This window comes from Dasypus novemcinctus, chromosome 9, assembly GCF_030445035.2.
Source record: "Dasypus novemcinctus isolate mDasNov1 chromosome 9, mDasNov1.1.hap2, whole genome shotgun sequence".
In the NCBI taxonomy this organism is placed as follows: domain Eukaryota; kingdom Metazoa; phylum Chordata; class Mammalia; order Cingulata; family Dasypodidae; genus Dasypus; species Dasypus novemcinctus.
The window spans coordinates 74,968,758-74,991,097 of record NC_080681.1 but is presented as its reverse complement, the minus strand read 5'-3'; the positions used below and the strand labels follow the sequence as shown (position 1 = coordinate 74,991,097).

The 22,340-nt window shown below is 42.4% G+C and overlaps 1 protein-coding gene across 3 annotated transcripts in view; it reads right to left on the bottom strand.

Moving 5' to 3' along the window:
- FYB2 (FYN binding protein 2) overlaps nt 1–8,741 on the bottom strand; it is a 172,756-nt gene extending 164,015 nt beyond the window's left edge. For all 3 annotated transcript variants that reach the window (XM_012527894.3, XM_058303512.1, XM_023590845.2), the window contains exon 1: nt 8,601–8,741. In XM_012527894.3, the coding sequence (XP_012383348.3) occupies nt 8,601–8,609 (9 nt within the window). In that variant the 5' untranslated portion in view covers nt 8,610–8,741. The remainder of the gene's footprint in view (nt 1–8,600) is intronic.
- Between the last annotated feature and the right edge of the window lie 13,599 nt (nt 8,742–22,340).

Genomic DNA, 22,340 nt, shown 5'->3' with positions numbered 1-22,340 from the left:
TGTCAGTGCTGTTTGGATCACTCACTCTTTCACCATGAAGGACTTAAGAACACAGTTCAAAGAGGACTCTGTAGGAGTTTCTTGGCAAAGATGGCCAGTTTTTGCACTTGTGAACTACTGGAAGATCTTTTCTTTCCCCTTCTCATAAATTCTGCTGGAACTATCAAGAAGCCTCTCCCCTGACAATCTGATATGAAATTCCAGCATGTACCACTCTCCCAAGAACAAGCTAGTTAACAAAAAAGCATCTTTACAGTAAGGATCCTTATCATTCACATGTCTTATAGATGTTACCCTATTTTGTGACTTATTCTTTAAAAATCAGGTTATTTAGGAAAAACCTCTTAAATTGCTCTTGAAGGCTGGTTAAGGGGTATTTCATAGGCTCTGTCAAAAGCAAGCCCCATGTGACCTTAGGAAAGTCCCTCAGCCCTAGCATGAGAAGATTTTCAGGTGACATGTTGCCCAACCTCCCCATTTTAAAGGTGAAGCTCCTCAGTGAATTCCTTGGCCCACAGGAAAAAGTCTTCAGGGCCTCTCAATAGCCCCTACTTATCTCTTGGAATTCAATTCTGGCCATTTTGGTTTTTAAAATTTTCTGCTCCAGCAACAACTAGCTGCAGGACTATCCTCAACTCTCACCTCATATTGCTCACTTCTGCTCCTTTGCTCATATTGTCCCCTCTGACTGGGATGCCCTCCCCGCCCCTTCCCTAATGAAATGCTGCTTACTCTTACGTTGATATTCAGCTCAGATACTACTTCCTCTAATGAACCCAGGATGAACCCTCACCCTGGGTTAAGCTCCTATTTTCAGTGCTCTCATTGAAGCATGTGTCTTTCTTCATCATTTTACTTTTAATAATTTGACTATTTTCTTAACTCTTGTTCCTGCTAAACTGTGAGCAACTCAAAGGCAAACTCAGCCTTATTTATGTCTATATTACTTGCATCTAAGATTGGGTCTGGCACATTAAAAAATGCTTTGTAAATATCACATAATGAAAGAATAGGGTCTAGAGATCATATCTTCTGACTCAGAGTTGACTAGCAAAATTAACAAGAACTTTTATGGAGTGCTAGTTACAAAATGTGTTGCTACTCTCCCTCTCTGAGCCTCAAGTCTCCCCATCAGTAAAATGGTGCTTGGTAGACTGGTTGATCATTGAGAAATATCTCAACTCCTACATTTTATAATTCAATGACTTGCTGGGGTCACTCAACCAGTAAGAGGCAGAGGTAAACTCTAACCTAGGTTCTTTGAAATACAACTCCAAAGCTCATTCACCAAGAATTCAAGTACCATTTTGTAAGCTCCCCCAAATGACCAGCTCTTCTAGCTCAAAAATGCAATGATTCTCTCTTGCCAAGACTGTGTGACTAAATGAACACTTACCTAGCTGAAGGGAGGAACTGGGCTCTAATTTCACTGTTTGATTTAGAAAAACACATCAATCTCTCTGTTTGGATGTCTAAACCATATAATGAAATATCTTTATAGAATTGCTTTGAGACATATCTATAGTGAAGAATGCTGTTTTTATAAATAAATGAATGAAGGCTATCTATTTCATATACAAAATTATTTTGATGCAAAACAAATGACCCCAAAGCTGAGTGGCTGAAAACAGTAACTATTCTTCCATATTTCACAATTTTTTGGAAGAGGAATTTAGATAAAGCCTAGCTGGATAACTCTTCTGTTTTGCATGGTGTTGGCAGAAGTCAATGTGGTAATATTTTGCTGGTGAATGGGCTGGTATTTAGCCTGTAGGCATAGCTACAAGACTAGGCTCAGCTGGAACTTTCAACCAGAACTTTTAGGACTCAGGACTGCAAGGGTGAGTATTCTTACAAATGAGGTAGAAGCTGCATGGCCTTTTATGATCTGGCCTCCAAAGTCACATAGCATCGCATGTGCTACAGTCTATTGGTCAAAGCGGTCATGATCCTGCCCAGATTCAAAGGAAAGGAACATAGATCTTGCCTCTCAAGGGGAGGAGTGTCAGAGAATGCAGAGCCAAGTTTTTAAACCACCATACTAAAACCCACCTTGTGCCTAACACTATCCTAGATAATGCAGATATCTTAATTTGCCTCTTGTCTGAACCTCTCTTTGAACTTTGAACTCCAATATTCCATTACCTATTCAGCCCCTCAAACTTATTGTATCTAAAACTGGCTCTGATCTCCTTCCAAACCTCCTCCACTTTAACTCTTAAGTCATCTCAGTAAACATCAAGTCTAATTCTCTCTGTGCTCAGAATTCACATTGTAGAGTCATCAATGATTCCTCTTTTTTTTTTTTTTCACATTTAACATCCAATCCATCAATAAATCCTTTTGACTCTGCCTTCTGTATATCCTGAATCTGACTACCTGTGGTCACTTTACAGCTAAGACAATGGTCCGATCCATTTTTCCAGCTTAGATTATTTTAATATTAACCAACTGGTCACCTAACTTCTGTTCTTGCTCCCCAATCATATTTTTTTTCAACACACTAGCCAGATGAGCCTTTTAAAATGAAAGTTAGACTAGTGACATCACCAAAATAATAGAATAAGATGCTCCAGGTTCTATCCCCTATAGAGGTTTTAAACAAGAAGCAAAAATTGGCAGAACCATCTTTCTCCAAGCTTCAGAAAACAGTTCAAGGGTTGCAGGAACAGGGAAACCACTCAATCAAGAAAAAAAGCAATTTTAAAATGGTAAGAAAACCTAATAGCACACTTGTTGGCCCTTCCCCCATGCACTTCCCAGCTCGGTGTGGAGCCAGCCTGCACTCCTGTGGGGATCCCTCATACTGGTTCCAAAGGGAACAGAGAAACCACTATACAACATACTAGGGTGAATGTATGTCTATCCCAGTCTGTCTGCTGATAGTAAGAAAGACTGAACCGGGATGCTAGTCATAGGCTTCCCATCCAACAATTTGCCTTGTGCATGGAAGTGCCTTGCAAAGCAGTTAGAATACTGTGGGAAAACAGTCAAGTCAAAGCTGCCTGGGGATTGCTGGCTAAAGGACATACAGTGTAGCACTCAGGCTCAGGAGGAAACACTATTTCCTAGGGGAAAAGTGATATTTGGATCCATGTAAACAAAAGAATTCTCGGATCATGTGCACATGCCCAAAACAAGCTTCATGTTCAGAGAAGATAAAGGAGCACCCTACACTTCCACCTTAGGCTCTTCTTTAAACTCACTGTTAGTCAGGCTAAGCTCTGAAGGATAGCATTCATAGAAGCCAGTATACAAAGACTGGGAAAGATCATTACTTCCTTCTTTTCTTCCTTCTTTCCTTCTAGCTTTTGTCCCTTCCTTCCTTCCCTTCTGTTAGCTCCTGGCATTCAAGGGCATCTCTGGCATAACACTAGCTGAATTCAAGCTAAGGAACAGATGCCTCAGTGACCAAGTTTCAGAGATAACACATTAAAATATCAAAATGTCAAGTATACATGCAACAAACGATTATAAGGCATGCAAAGAAACAGGAAACAATGACCCATGCAAAGGTGCAAGATATACCTTTAGAAACCATCCAAAAGGAGGACCAGATCTTGGATATACCAGAGAAAGACTTTAGAAATAAATGTCCTAAATATGCTCAAAAAACTAAAGGAAAATATGTACAAAGAACTAACAGAAATCAGGAAAACAACAGTTGAAAAAAAAGAGAAAATTAATAAAGAAATATGCATCATAAAAAAAAAATCAACCAGAACTGAAGACTGCATAAACAGAAATAAAAATTCCCTAGAGGGGTTCAACAACAAATTAGTGCTGGCAAAAGACAAAAACAATGAACCTGAAGATAAGACAACTGAAATTATTTAGACAGAGAAGCAAAAATTATAAAGAATGAAGGAAAATAAATAGCACCTGAGAGATCCGTGGGACACCATCAACATACTAATATAGGCATTATGGGAGTCCCAGAAGGAAAAGAGAGAGAGAAAGGGGCAGAAAGAATACTCAAAGAAATAATGTCTGAAAAGTTCCCAAGTTTGACAAAAGATAAAAATATATGCATCCAAGAAGCTCAATCAACAGAACAAGCCCAAACAAACTCACACTGAGACATAATCAAATTGTCAAATGCCAGAGACAAAGAATGAATCCGGAAAGCCACAAGAGAGAAGCAACTCGTCATATACAAGGGAGCCTCAATAAGACTAAGTGCTGATTTCACACCAGAAATCACAGAGGCAAGAAGGCAGTGGGATGACACACTCAAAGTGCTAAAAGTAAAAAAAAATGCCAAGCAAGAATTCTACATCCAGCAAAACTGCCTTTCAAAACTGAGGGAAAAATTAAAACATTCTCAGATAAACAATAGGTGAGGGACTTCATCACCACTAGACCAGCCCTACAAGAAATCCTAAAGGGAGTACATCAGGTTGAAAAGAAAGAACACTAGACAAAAGGTTGAAGCCACATGAAGAAATAAAGATCTCTGAAAAAGGTAACTATACAGGAAACCTACACTTTACTTCTTACAGGATCTAAAATGCAAATGCATAAAAACAATGATAAATCTATGGTTTTGTACACACAATATATAAAGATGTAATTTGTGACAAGAACATAAAGGTGGGGGTACAGAAAGTTACAGGAACATAGTTTGCGTATACTATAGAAATTAAATTGGTATCATATCAAATGAGATTGCTATAGTTTTAGGATGTTAAATTTTTTTTTTTAATTTCTCTCCCCTTCCCCCCACCCCACCCCAGTTGTCTGTTTTCTGTGTCTATTTGCTGTGTTGTCTTCTTTGTCCGCTTCTGTTGTTGTCAGCGGCACCAGGAATCTGTGTTTCTTTTTGTTGCGCCATCTTGTTGTGTCAGCTCTCCATGTGTACAGCGCCATTCCTGGGCAGACTGCACTTTCTTTTGCACTGGGCGGCTCTCCTTAGCTCTCCTTACGGGGTGCTCTCCTGTGCGTGGGGCTCCCCTACGCGGGGGACACCCCTGCATGGCACTCCTTGCGCGCATCAGCACTGCACATAGGCCAGCTCCACACAGGTCAAGGAGGCCCGAGGTTTGAACCGCAGACCTCCATATGGTAGATGGATGCCCTAACTACTGGGCCAAGTCCGCCCCCTAGGATGCTAAATTTAAGCCCCATGGTAACACAAAAACATCTTAAAGTTAGACAAAGAAGAAATTCTAAAGGGTACATTACAAAAGATCAACTAAATATAAAAGAAGACAAAAGATCAACTAAATATAAAAGAAGACATTATTAGAAGAATCAAGGGGCAAAAAAGTTATAAGACTTACAAAAACCAAATAGTAAAATGCTGAAATAACTACTGCATTATTAGTAGTTGTTTTCAATGTAAGTGGATTAAATTCTCAAGTTAAAAGGCAGGGATTGAAATAATAAATAAAAAAGCATGATTGAACTATATGCTATTTATGAGAAACACACCTTTAATTCAAAGACACATGTAGATTGAAATTGAAAAGATAGAGAAAAATGTTCTATACAAATAGTAACTGAAATAAAGCAGGGGTGGCTGTACTGTCAGACAAATTTGACTTTAAGTCAAAAGGGACAAAGAAGGAAACTATATATTGACAAAAGGGTAAATTCACCAAGAGGATAATTATAAACATATATGTACCTAGTAACAAAGCTTCAACTATATGACACAGCCACTGACAGATATGAATGCTGAAATAGATAGTAAGAGACCTCAATACACTGTTTTCAATAATTAATAGAAAATCTAAACATATGATCAATAAAGAAATTGAGGTCTTAAACAATTGTATAAACCAACTAGATCTAATGGACAGGTAGAGCACTTCATCCAACAACAGCAGAATACACATTCTTCTCAAATGAACATGGATAATTTTCTATCCTAGAAAATTTAGGTCACAGAATTAGGTCACAGAATTCTCAATAGATTTAAAAAGATTGAAATCAAAGTATCTTCTCTTACCACAATGGACTAAAAGGAGAAATCAACAAAGGAAGGAGAACTAGAAAATTCACAAATAAGTGGAAAGTAAGCAATATACTCAAACAACTAATAGGTCAAATAAGAAATCAAAAGGAAAATTAGGAAAAATCACAAGGCAAATGAAAACAAATTCACAACATACCAAAACTTTGCAGCAAAGGGAGTGCTTAGAGAAAAAATTTATAGCTGTAAATCCTTATATTAAAAAAGAACAAAGATTTCAAATCATTAATTTAACCACATGCCTGAAGAAACTAGAAAAGATAGAACAAACAAAACCCATGGTGAGTAGAAGGAAGGAAATAATAAGGATTATAGTGGAGATAAATGAAACAGAGAGTAGAAAAACAGTAGAGTAAATCAACAAAACCAAAAGTTAGTGGTTTGAAAAGATCAGTAAAACTGACAAAACTTTAGCTAGGTTAACAAAAGAAAAAGAGAGAGGGCACAAATTACAAAAATTATAAATGAAATGGAGGCCATTACCACTGAGCTTACAGAAATAAAAAATGTAAATTTGATTCCTTAGCTCACAACTTGTGGGGCCTGATGTCCTCCAGAGTACTATATGACCTGACACCACTACCTCTCTGACTTCATCTGTAACCAATCTCACCCTTGCTTCCTCTTCTCCAGCCATTCAGGCCATTCTGCTGCTCCGAACATACCAGACATACTTTTGCCTCAGGGACTTTGTATGTGCTATTCTCTCTTTGTAGAATGTTCTTCCTAAGAGATCCACATGGCCAACTCTCTCACCTCCTTCAAGTCTCTGCTCAAATGCCACCCTACATTAACACCTTCATTGAAACTACTCCATTTAAAATAAGACCTCTCCCACCAACTTGTCATCATATACCCTACTCTGCTTTGTGTTTGTACATTGCACTTATTGCCATTTTACCTACTATAAGTATAGTTGTCTTCCCCACTAAAATATAATTTTTAGGAAGGTAGATACTTTTGTCTGTTTGATTCACGGCTGAATACACTGCGCCTGAAAAAGATCTTGACAACAGAAATCAGGTGGTTCAATAAATAAATAAAGAATAAATTTTTTTTAACTTATTTTTAAAAAATAAAGCAAAGTCCTTCCTGTAAATTTAGAAATCACCCATATTTTGCTTTTGATCTTTTCTCCCCTCCCTGAGCAGGAAATTTGCATAATTACATTTGCTTAGCCCATAAAAAATTTATTAGCTAACATACTCTTTTGTACACTATCCTCTAAATTGCCTAACATGTTACCTGTTTTCAGTTATGATCATTGCTAGCAGTGTCTGCCTTGTAGTTGGTACTCAGTATTTGTTCTTGGCAATTCTAAGATCATTTTCCAGCTCTACTAATTATCAGCTCTGTGGTATTGAGCAAAGGACAACATTTTAACCATCAGTTTCCCTACCTATGAGAAATGGGGCAAATGACATTGACTTTATAGTGTTGCCACGTAGATTAAATGAAATAATGAATGTCAGTACAGATCCTGGCATATCAGAGGGTCAAAATATATGTCAGTTTCCTTTTCTTGCAACCGCACTAAGTCTATTCATCCTGACATTTTTCCATCAGGGAAGAGCTTCTCAAAAGTTGCTAAACAGCAATGTAGAGAGAGGAAGAATTAAGAAGAGGAAAGATGCAAGCAGTACCACAGTGTCCTTCACCATTTCTCAAAACTTGGCTAGGTGTACGGAATGATCTGCAGCAGAGAAAGAGAATATGTGAAATGGGGGAGCTTTTCCTGACTGGCGGCAGCTGAAATGGGTCCTCTGTCTCAATTTAAAACCAAACTCCCAAAGCCAGATCCTTCAGAGGAGAAAAGGACTTGACTCCAAATGTGTAAGAAAAGGGATATAGAAGCAAAATACTCCCCCTCTTGAAAAGCAACTGACTTACTCAAGTGGGGAGTAGAGGGGAGTGGGAAATTGGAGAAGGAAAAAGGAAGATGTGGTCAGTCAGGCAGAAAATTCTCTAACTATGCAAGTAGAACTCTGCCATCCAAGGGGAAGGGACTTCCACCTGGCTTTGTACTTTCTCACATGTCATCTCTATTTTAACAACCACCCCCTACTAATCTCACCAACTAAGCATTCCAGTAGTAATCCTGTTTTACAAGTGAGAAACCAGGGGCTGCGGGAGTTGAACACACTTGTCCCAGGCCACATTGCTAGGAAGGAGCACAACCCAAACCTCCAGCCACAAGCCACAGAGCACTGCACTGCAGTCTGCTCAGCTAGGAGCTCTGCGCCTTGACCCCGAACCCCACTAATCATTATAAACACAGACACAGTTCACCAGGGCCAGTCAACAGAGAGAAGCCAGCAGGCACTTAAACAATGGCTAGGGGAAGGGATCTGAAACCCAGCCCCAAGAAGTAGAGCTGGCAGCCTCATGCCCCCATTGCTCAGAACCTCTTGCCCTGGCCCCCTCCAACGTGGCTCGGGACAAAGCACACACACCCCTTCTCCCACCCGACTGGGGGCAAGGCCATCGCCAGCTGAGCTGGACTGATACGGCTCGCCAGGAGGCACGAGCACCGCACCCTTTCCACTGGGCTCTGTTGGACGGAATTAAACCCGACAAAGAAGGACAAACAGAGAGCGGACAGAACCACACCGACCAGCCTTACCACTTCCATGGCTTTCCTCTGAGACAGACTCTGGGAGACAAACCCAGCTTCCCAGAGCTGGATCCTGGGGCCAAGAGTCCGCTTGCCTCTGCCCCTGCCGGGCAGGGAGCAATCACTTCCCGTAGCCCTGGGCACACCTGAGCCCACGCACCCCGCCCGCCCCACCTGGGCTGCGGCTCCTCCCTCGCCCGGGGCTGGAGCCGTGGGGCGGGCTGGGCGGGAGCCGGCCTGCATCCGCGGCGCCGCTAGGACGCGGCTTCTGCGGAGGGTCGGGGAGCGCCTCCAGCCAGAGACGCGCTGACCCCAGACCTTCCCAGCCAGCGCCTTCTGCTCCCTTGCCACCGTGCTCCCACAGGGCTGGTTTTCCCACAGTAATTCTTCAGGGAGTTCACTTTGTGCCCGCCGCCCGGGGGAGTTGCTGAGGAGTGGGGATAGCGTGCTCCGTGTTCGTACCTAACGCTGGAGCTGGACAATGTAATCTCCGTTAAGTAACCTCCACTGACTCCGCCCCTGCGGGTGGCTACTTAGCTTCACGAAAAGCGTTCCCACGGATAGGGAAATCCAAGTACAAAGAGGCCTGGAGCCTGAGATGTGCCCACGCCCAGAAAGCGAGCTTAAGCGTGGCCCATTTTCGGCCGAGCACTATCTAAGCATTTTAGATACATTGTTGTACTCAACTCCTACAATAGCCCTGGGAGGCGCCGTTATTTTCATTAGAAAGTCAGGGAAACTGAGGTTCAGGGAGACCAAATAACCTGCCAGGGCCACAGAGGTAGTAAGTCAAAAAAATAGGATTTTGACCTCAAGTCTGTCTGATTCCAAAGAATATTTGTTTTTCTGTCTCTGTTTCTTGTTTTCTTGTTTGTTTGCTTTTGTTTTTGTTTGTTTACAGGGCTCGTTCTGGAAACCCAAGTCTGGGCTCTCCCTTCTTGGATGCTCACAGCAGCCTAGGGTGGGAGCAAGGCATGGCTGGTGGCCTGAGCTGTGCTTTAAGGGTGGTATGTGATTGCTCTTGCTTTTTAGGACCAAGCTCTTGAAGTGAAAAGTCTCTTCTCTTGCCTATTGCCTGATCAGGGGAGAGGAGAGGAGGAGGGCAGGTAAGGAAGTGCCACCCGAGACCCCGTGCTCCTCGAAAAGGTGTTTCTTAAACCTGGCTCATCATCAGAGTTGTCTGGGGAATCTACAAACAACACAGACTTCAAGGCCCTGACACAGACCCTGAGTCCATCCAGGGTCTAATCTGGGTTTAAATAAGCTTTTTAGGTCAGTGGGTTTTAAAATTTATCAATTAAGGGCACACAGTAAGATATCCAGTTCACACCAACTCAGCATGCAACACGTGCACATACACTAAAATAAAAATTTCTTAAATCCATAATTCCTCTTACTATGTGTGATCACACTGATATGTTCTACTCTATTCTGTGCCATAATATGCTATTTAATTAAAAGGGGAATTATCAGCACATCCCACAACAGTTATGATTCACCCTCCACTGCCTTGAGACCACCTTGCTCACAGAGTGGGGGCCTGCTCTAAAGAAATGAGGCACAGGCCAAGCAAGGGTCCTCTGTAACGTTCCCTCTACACCCTGATTCTCACTCAGGTCAAGGGTATAGATGTCTTGCAAACGTTTGTATAGTAAATAGTATGAAGCTCTCAGAATTAGGGGCCCTTCCCCAAACTCCCAGATGATAACTGGATGTTCAGACAAGCCTTGCTCTCAATGCAAGGACGCCACCTTGTGGCCTCAGGCCAATGTACAAAAGCACAAGGGCATGGGCTGGGACAGAAGGGCTCAGTTCCCTGGCCTTAGGATGTACTAGGCATTAATCATTGCTAACTGTTAGGAGTGGAGACTGTTTTATCAATAGGCTTAAGAACTGTGACTCTTGGAACCCCAGAGGATCACTACTTTCTGATCCTCTAGGTGCTAAATTCAGTTTCCCAATAGCTGTTGGGCTTGGCAAAGTCCACTAATCCCTCTGAGATGGATGCTCTTCATCTGAACAACCAAATAAGAGGGCCAGCAGTGTTGGTTTAAGGATCAGTATGCCATGTGAAATCTCCTAGTATAGTGTTTAGCACTAAGGAGGTGTCCAAAATTCCAGTTCTTCTCCTCTGCTCTCTCTTTCTCAATTAATGGTGGCGATATTGGTGTCCAAATAGACATGCTATACTTGGTATTCAAGTGAAGTAGCATTGCTTCATTTCTCTATAACAACCTCAATTTGCTCATGAGCTCATGAGGACAACTCATATATGCTTACAGGAGAGCATGGCAGCAAAGAGGCGGATGCAATGTGCAGATATCGTGGGAGGGTATTGGATGAGAAATCTGGAGTTCGATCTAAGTTTAACAAGATCTTGTTACACCTTAGGAACAAATCATTCAATTGAATAAAGAAGTGCGAGACCCTACTACATACAAGGTGCCTTGCTGGCCTGCTGCTAACTTTGGGCCAGGATGAAATTACCTGTGACCCCCATTTAATCATGGACAAGGAAATGACTGATTGAGTACCTACTGCCTGCCAGGAAAAATTCCAGACCTTACAAACATCTTATTTAGTCCCTGTTGTGATCCTCAGTTTACAGTTGAGGAAACTGAAGTGCATACAAGTTGTCACCTCTCAGGCTCACATAGTTACAAAACCAAAGAGCAGAGAGCCAATCCAGGCAGTTGGACTCCATAAACGCAGAATCTGAGAGCTTGACCTGTCCCTTGAAGCAACTTTTTCCAAACTCCATTATGAAAGAGGCCATTGAGAATGCTTAGCAAAAACTTAGGCTGAATTTAGGCTTGAAATCTAGACATTTTTCACCTGTCAAGTCACTAACTTCAGTTTGCTCCCCTGGGTAATGGGAATGACAAGCCATCCTTTCCAAAGAGGTCCCATCCATTCTTCGACATAGTGAGCAACAGGAATCAATGTTTCCAGAATATTCTTGAAACTTCCAAATCTTACCTACAGTCTTAGATATGGCATAAAGCTTTTCATTTATGTCACCATCTTTCATTTCTTGGCAAACATCGTATTTTCACTCTGCTCCGTAAGTAATGGTTTGTAGCAGAATAAGTGGATTAAAATCAGGTGGTTTTTAAAAACATCCAAAAATGTGAAACTGTGTGCCTTCACCTCTTTCTACAGTAAATTTTGAAGACTATATATTTTATGATGACAAAGCTGGTGTACATGGATTGATTACCAGAGTTAGGCAGGTGCTAGAGTAACCTATTATTAATATTAAAATTATTACTGGTTACATGAATCATTTCTGAGGAGTTCCATTGTAACATGTAATTTATTTATGTATAATTTATATCCTCACTTCTTTCAAAACTGAGAGAAAGAAAAAGAAAAGGAACTTGAATTTGCGTGTTTATTGTGTGACAAACAGTTGCATATATTTTCTTTTATTCCTCACAACAACATTGTGAGATTAGAGACTCTATCCCTAGCTGGCAAGTGAAGAAATTGAGGCTCAGGAAGGTCAAGTTAAATATCCTGGTTGTACAGAGAATATAGGTCTGAGTTCCCATTTGAACTCAGCTTTTTCTGAATCCATTGCTCTTTCTTCCATCCCATGCTGCTCCCCAAAGGGCTTGAGGGAGTGGACAATAAAAAGCCTGGTACAGGGAAGTGCATGTGGCTCAAGCAATTGGGCTCCATTCTACCATAAGGGAGGCCCCAGCTTCAACTTCCGGGGCCTCCTGGAGAAGGCAAGCTGGCCCGAGCCATGGAGAACTGGCGCGGGCGGAGAGACGGCAGCCCATACCACAGAGGGTTGGTGCAGCAAGATGACACAACAAAGGGAGACAAACAGACACAGAAAAACTCAAGAATGAACAGAGAATGCAAGCGGTAAGGAGGGGGGATGGAATAAATAAATAAAATAAATCTTTTTAAAAAAAATCCTGGTAAAATAGGATGGTCAAAAATGAAGAAAATAGCCATGCAGAGGTCAAGCAGGGAATGGAGGTAGATAAGGGATGGTTAAACAGAGCAGAAATATAAGATGATTATTATAAGGCATGCAATTATTTAAAATATGTTATTTAAGGACAAAATGCCTAAAATTCTCTTAGAAAGGATGTGCTTTCAGGGAAGGGCCTACTTCCTTTTTACCAGTCTTTGAAAACTTTATCGTCCAGTTCATTTCTCTCTTGCCTTGAAGGAAGCTCATCTCTCAATTTTGGGCTTGTCTAAGCAATTATATTAATAGTACATCATAATTTCAAAAGACCTTCTTTAAAGGATGCCAAGCAAACACGATCAAGGCAAATTGTCTTTAACAGTCTTTCACGAAGAATCTTAACTCTGTCCTTGTGCCAGGTGCTAGGCCTGGAGCCGGGTTGTGGCAGCCCCTTTTAATTCTTGTAAGGAAATCGTCCTTCCCCGTTAATGCCACTTATGGCTTGTATGCCTTACTCAGGTGAATTATTACGATGTTTTCTAATATGATTATCTTGCTGGGATAAAAGTTTGGAAGCTCCTTTGTGGAAAGGGGACGGGGCTTGCTTGGCAGTGGAAAATGATTCCCGATGGTCAGTCTCTTCCAGGTTGGATCCTCCAGAAAACTGGGTCCTTAGAAAACTCAGCGGCTGGTGTTAGGCAGGAAACCCTCCTAACTCCCTCTGGTCTGGTGTGTCCTCAGGTCTGGACTCGAAGGCATAGTCATACCACATGACTTTAATGCCTGGAGGCTCAGAGTACAAGCAGGTAGGAGTGGAAGGTCCTCAGCCAAATCCACAGGGCCTGTGGCATGGGACTCATGCATGTGCTGGTGTACCAGGGCTGCCGTAACAAAGTAACATGAACTGGGTGGTGACAGAAATTTAAAAGAAATGTACTTTCTCACAGTTCTGGGGGCTAGAAGTCTGAGATCAAGGTGTTGGGCATGCCATGTCCCCTTCAGGGACTCAAAGAGGTCTCTTTCCTTGCCTCTTTTTGTTTCCGGCAGCTCCAGGCATTCCTTGGCTTCTGGCACCATAACTCCAGCCTCTTCCTCAGTCTTCCTCCATGGGTCGCTGTCTCTGTGTCTCTTCTCTTCTTATCCCAACATTAGTCATAGTGGATTAAGGGCCTAGTGTGATCTCATTTTAATTAATCATATCTGCAACAACACTTTTTCCAAATAAGGACCATTCTGAGGAACTGGGATATATCTTCAGTATATCTTTGTGTCGGTCACAGTTGAACTCAGAACAATGACTCACATTTTAGGTAGCTACTTTCATATGTATTTGAAATCTCTCTCAAAGACTAGGAGTTATTTTGTTTTTGCTTGTGAGGCATTCGGGAGGTATTGCTTCTCTCTTCCATCCATGCACTGTTTCCTCCTCTCTCGAACTGCTCCCCCTTTAAAGGCATGCTTATGCTTTGTGGAGTTAAGACATGTATGTGCGGGAAGCAGACTTGGCCCAGTGTTTAGGGAGTCCAACAACCACATGGGAGGTCCGCAGTTCAAACCTCGGGCCTCCTTGACCCGTGTGGAGCTGACCCACATGCAGTGCTGATGTGCGCAAGGAGTGCCCTGCCACACAAGGGTGTTCCTCGTGTGGGGGAGCCCCATGCGCAAGGAGTGCACCCCGTAAGGCAAGCCACCCAGCGAAAGAAAGTGCAGCCTGCCCAAGAATGGCACGGCACACACAGAGAGCTGACACAGCAAGATGACGCAACAAAAAGAAACACAGATTCCCGGTGCTGCTGATAAGGTTAGAAGTGGTCACAGAAGAACACACAGCGAATGGATACAGAGAGCAGACACCTGGGGGGAGGGGGAAGGGGAGAGAAATTTTTTAAAAAATAAAAATCTTTAAAAAAAAAAGACATGTATGTGAGCATTCCTGGGTGATAGGAATCAGATGGTCTCTGTCCCATGGGTATAGGGCAGAAGGTTGGCAGGCATGTGGTCCTATGGTAGAGCCAAGCTGAAGATGTAAAATTCCAGTGTTTGTTTTTGTGAAAGAAAATTAGCAATGTATAGCTTAATTTCTATTTCTCACATGCCATCTCTCCATATTTGGTAAAATCAGGTATAGTTAGACATTTCAGCTTAGCTCTGCCATAGTGATTAGAAGCACATACCATGTGTCCATATTTGGAATGTGCTCTGAGACCAACATTGCTTATAGTATCGATTAATGAGAGACTCTAGGGAATGACAAGTGTGGAGGAAAGGGAATATAAGAGTCAGGCTTCTGAGGTCCAGCTACTCCTCCTCACATGTTGAGAGTTCTAGAGATTATTTTGTTGATAGAAGTTAGGTAGGCAGATAAAATGCTGTGTGTTCACCAAATCCAAGTACCTATTCCTTTTCTTGGGTACATGAGAAGATTTTACAATTAGATTTGGCCATATGACTAAGTTCTGTTAATTGGGATGCGGGAAGATATAATGTTGCTACTTCTGGGCCTGCTCAATTTACATTCTGCCTCCTGCTTTTGCCGCAGGATCACAAAATGGAAGGGGTGTGGATCCCTGAGTCCCTAGTTTGAAGAGAGTTATTAAAGAGATCTGTCCAGTAGGCATCAGAATTTGACATAGATGAGAAATAAATGTTTGTTTTTTAAAGCTATTGAAATTTGGGGGTTGTTCGTTACTGCATCATAGCCTATCCTATTCTGACTAATACAGCTTTCTTATAACACATTAATGAGGCATGTGAGACTTTTCTGGTGGGATGATAAGAAAAGCAGAAGAAATAGGAAGAGTTGGATGAGGGAATACGGTAAACTAATCCTGTTGTGTGTTTAGCCAACTTCTTGAAGAGTGAATTGGAGACCAGATTGAAATGCCTAAACAAGATGATTGACATAGAGGTGCAATGGACACAATCAATCCAATGTCCACAGAGAAAAGGTGGCATTGGAGTAGGAAAAGTGGACATGGTGGCTAATGGGTATGGGGAATGGCAGGAAGAGACAAGATGTGGAGGCGTCTTTGGGACTTGGAGCTGCCCTGGATGGTGCTTCAGGGGCAATCACCGGACATTGTAAATCCTCACAGGGCTCACTGGATGGAATGGGGGAGAGTATGGGCCATGATGTGGACCATTGACCATGAGGTGCAGAGGTGCCCAGAGATGTACTTACCAAATGCAATGGATGTGTCATGATGATGGGAACGAGTGTTGCTGGGGGTGGGAGTGGTGGGGTGGGGGTGGTGGGGTTGAATGGGTCCTCATATATATTTTTTTAATGTAATATTTTTACAGAATAAATTTAAAAAAATAAATTAAAAAAAACAACAACATGATCTTGGGTGCTTGGAATAACAACAGGTATCCTTTATAGAGTGTTACTTTGTATCAGGCACAATGGTCACTACTGTCTATATATATCATCTGATTTAATCTTCTAAATAACTTAGGAGGTAGCTATTATTACCCTCATTTTATAGGTGTAGGAACTGAGGCACAAAGAGATGAAATGTTTTGCCCAAGGTCACATAGCCCATAAGAAGCAGAAGTGAGTTTCAAACTCAGATCTATATGATTGAGTAAAATCATGTGCTGTAAACCACAAATGCTAGAGGAGGGAGCCAAGCTGAGGCTCACAGGGGTGGCATCATTGTGATTTAGAGAAGGGATGGTGTCATCTAGTTAGAGAAGGATTATTGTCAACATCTAGAAGGTAGATTTCAACACCCAGGGAGAGAGCAACAGTGAATAGGGCATCAGGCAGGCAGACTAGGGTTTAAGGCCCCACAGGGAAAGAAGAGTGGAAATCAGAAATAGAGCCAGATGCTTCGTCAGTGGAATAAGTCAGACATGGCAAGAGCTGGGGGACGGCTGAGTTACTTACAATGACGCACTGGTGATGGAAGATTCAGACCAGAAAATAATGGACACCAGGCCAGGGTAGAAAGATTAATGCCAGACTTCCCTTTCTGGCCCCCTACCACCCCGTCAACTTGGTCAGGAGATACTCAGGGCCTGAGTATCTGCTAGGTGTGCAGTTGGGATGGGCAATGAAATGGATTACAGGGGCCCTTGCTCTGGAGGAACACACTTGTGAACAGATAAATTAAAAGCCACACAATTAGTGCTTTGTTAGAAATGTGGAAAATGTGCTGTGGCCCTTGAATGTTTACCAATCCTGTGTCTTTGAGCAAGTGGCTTACGCCTTCAAGTCTCAGCTTCCTAATCTGTAAAAAGGTGCTAACAAACTCAACCCCACAAGTGATAATGAGTATGCAATGATAGAAGATACATGAAGAACCATGCGCAATGTTTCACCCCTAACAACCACTAGGTAATTGTTAGATGCTCTCCCCCATCCCTTCCATGGAGGGTGAACAGAGGCTTCACAGAGGAAATGGCATTTGATCTTAGTCCTAAAGTGGTTGAGAGTGGGGCAGTCCAGAAGGAGAGCGCAGCTTGTGAAAAAATCCTGCCTTCAACAGTCAAAGCTCCCAACTAAGCTCTGTTGGGGGCTAAAAGTTTAAAAAGACACCATCTCTGCTTTCAGCAGTTGCTGTTTCTGACCCTTTGTTGTCCTGTCAGAAACCCTAGGGACTGCATGTGCTCTTCTGCTTTGATGCCCATTTCCCCTCCTCACTTGCTATTTCATCCGAGTAGCCAGGAGCTCAGGTATCACACCAGCTTGTGGGGAGGTGGAGGGCGGCCAGACCCCATCACTATTGCCCGCCCCCCGTGCCAGATCTCAGTCAACTCGGAATGAGGGTGTTGGATGGGACAGTTCATTTGGCTCTTGTTCAGGTGGCAAGATGAGAATCTTTTGTCAATGAAATGTGCTTCCTGGGAAAAGAGGTGGCATGTGTGCCGCTGAGCTGTTGCATCCTGCTGTCTCCTAGAGCAGAGGATGCTGCATCAAGCCACTGTGGCACAGGCTGTGTGTACATTAGCCAGGTGGAACTGAGTATGGAGGTCAGTGGGTTTATTCCAAGGCATTTATCATGGTGGCATTTAATCACCTATATAAACATTTGTTGAATTGAATTACCTCATTTCATGCTCACAGCCGCCTCATAATGGAAGCAGGGCACATAATAAAGCCCCATTTTATAGATGAGAGAAATGCAGCTCAGAGAGAGACTTGAAAGAATATGATCAGGTCTAGATTTGAGGAGTGCGGCGTATGGTAGAAGTGGGGAATGGGGAGCTGGGATATTGGAAGAAGAGTGTTATGAACAAATAACTTTGAACCTGCATGCTCCAGGCTTGATGCCTTCACCCAGATCAACCAGCTCAGCAGGTGCCATCCTTTCTGTTGGAGTCCACCTACATCCTATCCATACCCACCTCCTTGTCCCTAACCCTTCATTCATTCAATGCATATTTATCTAATCTCAACTATGGGCCACTCATTAGGCCAAGACATATAGTATGGAACAAATTGCACATTATCCTTTCCCCAGTGGAACCTATAGTCTAGTTAGGGAGTCAGGCATTAGACACACACATGAACTTTTTATGATCACTCATGACTATAAGTTTGAAGGAAAATAAAGGGAGCTATGGAATAGAATAACAAGGCCCTGCTTCACAGAAGTGATCAGGGAGTCCAAGGTGTTCCTGAATTCTAAACCCATTCAATCATTCATCTAACAAATATTTACTGAGCACCAACTCCATTTGTTGAACTAAGCACTGTTCTAAGAGGTGAGGACTCACAGAAACTCATATATCTGATTTGATGCTAGGGTTCTCCACGTGGATATCCCACAGACTCCTCAAACTCAACAAGACCATAACTGAACCAATGACTGGATTCCCTAAACCTGCTCTAAGGTGCATCAAGCCCATCCACATTCCCAAACAGAAACCTTAGACATTCCTGACTGCCATTGATTCTTCTTTTTTTCAAATGCAGTGGGCACTAAGTTCAGTTGATTTTCCCTTATTTGACAACATTCAGTAAATATTTACTAGGTGCTGAATCTGTGCCCATTCCTGTGTTAGGTGCTTAGCATTCAGTGGCATAAAACAGGTGTAGTCCTTGCCATAAAGGAACTTAGCATCTATTTTCACCTCAGGAAATGACTAGACCTCAACGACATCTCGTTCAGCAATTTACTTCTCTCCATCCCCTCTTTGTGGGGGATATAGGTTTAGGCCGGTGGCGTCCCTGCCTCCAATCTCCCACCTCACACCAAACAAGTCTTCTAAGAGTTACTAGCGTGATCTTCCCTCAAAGAATCTGATAACACTACTCCATCCACGTTAAAAACTTCCTCTGATTTTTTAGCACTTGTGAGTAAAGCTACTATAAGCATTCATGTACAGGTTTTTTTGTGGACATTCATTTACAGCTCATTTGGGTGAATATGTAGAGCGATTGCTGGATGTCCTTCAAAAGATGAATGGAGTGGAGTGAATGTAGCTTAGTGGTTGAATGCCTGCTTCCCATGTTCCAGGTCCTGGGTTTAATCCCTGGCACCTCCAAAAATAATAATAAAAAATTTAAAAAAGGTGAATGGACAAGCTGATACATCCATACAATGGAGACTTATTTTGGAATAAAAAGAAACGAGCTGTTAAGTTATGAAAAAACATGTGATAAAGCCATGATCACTCCAGTCTTGGAAAACTCCATTCTGGGCTTGGGTAGGCAGACACCAAAAATGTACTGCATTTGTGGCAATTTGGAGCAGAGATGTATACAATAATTTTAATGTACGACTATGTTATTGCACTGCCCATTTGTTTTTTTATAGAGGGAAAAGAAGGAAAAAAACCCAACTTGCCCACCCTAAGGCTTTTACCCTTCAGTTGCTTGAATGACAGGAAATTGGCCTCTCTCATTTTGGTTGGGAATATAAGGCTTTCTAATCTTATATGGTCCCAGTGTTCTTCAACTCAAGGTAAACAGAACCTCTCCAAAATGTTTATAATCTTTGGCACTGTGTTATTTCTACTTTTTAAGTTAATAAATTTCTGGCCAACTCTTAAGGAAAAAAAAAGAAAGAAAAGACATGAACCATCAATGAATATTGCTAGGTGCAAGAAGCCCTTCTGAAAAAGCTACATACTATATGATTCCACTTATACGGCATTCTGGAAAAGGCAAAACTATAGAGACAGTAAAAGGTCAGGGGTTGCCAGGGGTTCAGCGGGAGGAGGGAAGGATTGAATAGATGGAACACAGGGTATCTTGCATCATACTCTATATGATACCAGATACTGAATATAGGACATTACACATTTGTCAAAACCCGTAGAACTGTACAACTCAAAGAAGTGGAGAGTGAAGCCTAATAAATGTAAACCATGGGCTTTAGTTAATTATAATATATCTATGTTGGTTTGTCAATTATAAAAATTGCACCACTATTGCAAGATGTTAATAATAGGGAAACTGCTGGGTGGGAGTAGGGAGAGGAGAGAGATTATATGGAAACCGTTTTTTTCCACACAGCTTTTCTGTAAATCCAAAACTACTCTAAAAAATAAAGTCTATTATAAAAGAAACAAAATATTTCCTCTAACTCTCCAGTGCCTACGGGGTAAAGGCCAAATTCTTTCCCAGGACTTGCAAGACCCTTCAGAATTGGTCCGTGTTACCTCTCCAGCCTCAGCAACTCCACTCGGCTGCTTTTACATTTGCCACACTGAATATTTTCATTCCTGGCTCACAATTTCTTGCTTCTGGATGATTGCATATTCTGTTTCCTCTCCTGGATTGCTGTGCTTGGCACAGCTGCCATCTACCTGTGATGTCCCCTTAACCTTCCAGAGCCAGTACAATTGGCACCCCTGCATGGAGCCTTTCCCAATGACGACATCCATTTCTGTTTCCCACAGTCCCCTCATCATCGATCTTATAACTCATATGTGGTTATACAACTGCTCCTGCTTATATCCATGTGGTAACATCTGACTCTTCAACAAACTTCCTTCCTGCTAGAATTTCCAGGCATCTTAAAAGGGGCTTCTGTGTCCCCTAAATCAGGCTGTCAGCAGGAGTTCTGTTCTTCATTGCCTGCCCTGGTTTCTTCTTGCAATGCTCAGCTCCCACGAAACTGTTGGAGTAGACTTGGTCCAGCCACCACCTACGGTACCCACTGAGACAACACCAGTGTCTGTGTTCTCACCTTGCATCACACAAGGTGTGAAGAACTTTTCATGCATACACTTATTTTATTTTCATATCTCTGAGGTAGGTACTAATCTCCTTTATACAGATGAGAAAGCTGAGATTCAGAGAAACAGCTACACAGATCAGTCACCACGACGGTAAATGTGAGAGCTGGGATTATCCCCTGGCCCCACCTCACCCCAGGGCCAGTATTCTTAACCACTGTGATGCTTTCTCCCTCCCACTGGGAGTGTGGACCCCACAGATAGCCTCTGGTCTCCAGTTCATTCCACCAGCTCAGCCTACCACCTTACCTTTGTCCTTCTATTCCTGAGTCCATTTCTCCCAAATAGAGTAGTGAGGCACTCCAGGGCAAGAACTCTTTTTTATCCTCTGTATCCAGCTCAGTGCTGAGTCTGCAATACATGGCTTCTGAATGAATGTGTTGCCTTGCAGATGAGATTTCACTAAGTTTTTTTTTCTCTCTCTCTTCTTAATGCTAAGCTCCTTCTCAACAGCTGGTCAGTCTCCTTTACAGTCAAGGCCATAAGGGGTCAAAGCCATATGAGAGCTGGGTGGGGCAGGGATAGGTAGAAAGAGGGGATGTACCATCCTCTGCATTGCATTGCAGCAGAAGCATTCACCTCCAGCCATTTTCAGATCCATTCCAAATGCTCATTTCTATTCCTTTGGTCCCTAGACCATGGAAATATAATAAAGCTCTGGGCACCACTGACGAGGCCATCCAGCCATGTGTTGGCCTCACACACAGGGGAGCATTTTAGCAGCCAGCCTAATACCCAAATATTCCACTTAGATGATGAATGTACATCTTCCTTTCACCTACAAATTGCACTGGGCTCTGGGAATAATTGTAAATTGGCCTCACTCTGGCTAAAGTCACATATCAGACCTGAAGAGTGGAATGATAATGAATCCCTCATGGTCTTATGGATCCAGCCAACGGCCTCATTTTTTTTTTTTTTTTTTTTTGTAATGTCGTCGTCTTGGTCTCACTCCATACCCAATGTCTTCACTATTGGTGTAGTGACGCAGATGTCATTCTAGGCCCAAGTGTGGTAAACTTGAACTAGGAAATTGGGATTGGGGGATCCAGGCTAGAAAAAGTGGGCAGAGCTAGAAAAGAGAAACTTTTAGCCATAGGAGGAAAAAGAGATAGAAAGAGCCATGAAAGTGTCTTGGAAAACAGAAATAAAATAATGATTTATAACAAGTAAACATGGTTGTTCATCTATTCACTGGTTTCATTCATTAAACCAACCATCCTCAAGTACTGCTGGATGGGAGATGAGCAGTTGTATTAGTCTGGGTCTAATCAGGAAAACAGAAATCACTCTGAATATTTGAAACAGAGGGAATTTAATACAGAGAATTGGTTACACCAGTGATGGAAGAGAAAAGGGGCCAAAGAGGGGACTGTGGGGAAACTCAGAGATTAGCTGGAAGGACAAAGAGAGGAGGTGATGGCACCAAGACCCAGGATATGGAATCACTCCAAGGAAGATAGAACCACTGAGGGAGAGAAATGTCCCGGCATAGGTAACTTGAAGCTTAAAGAGAAGAAAGAAATAACCTGGCTTCTCCATTTCTTCTATCTTCAGTCTTCTGTCAATGCTTCCCATTGTACAAATCCCTTCCCTTTATACAAACCCAGGCAGAAGACTCCTGATGC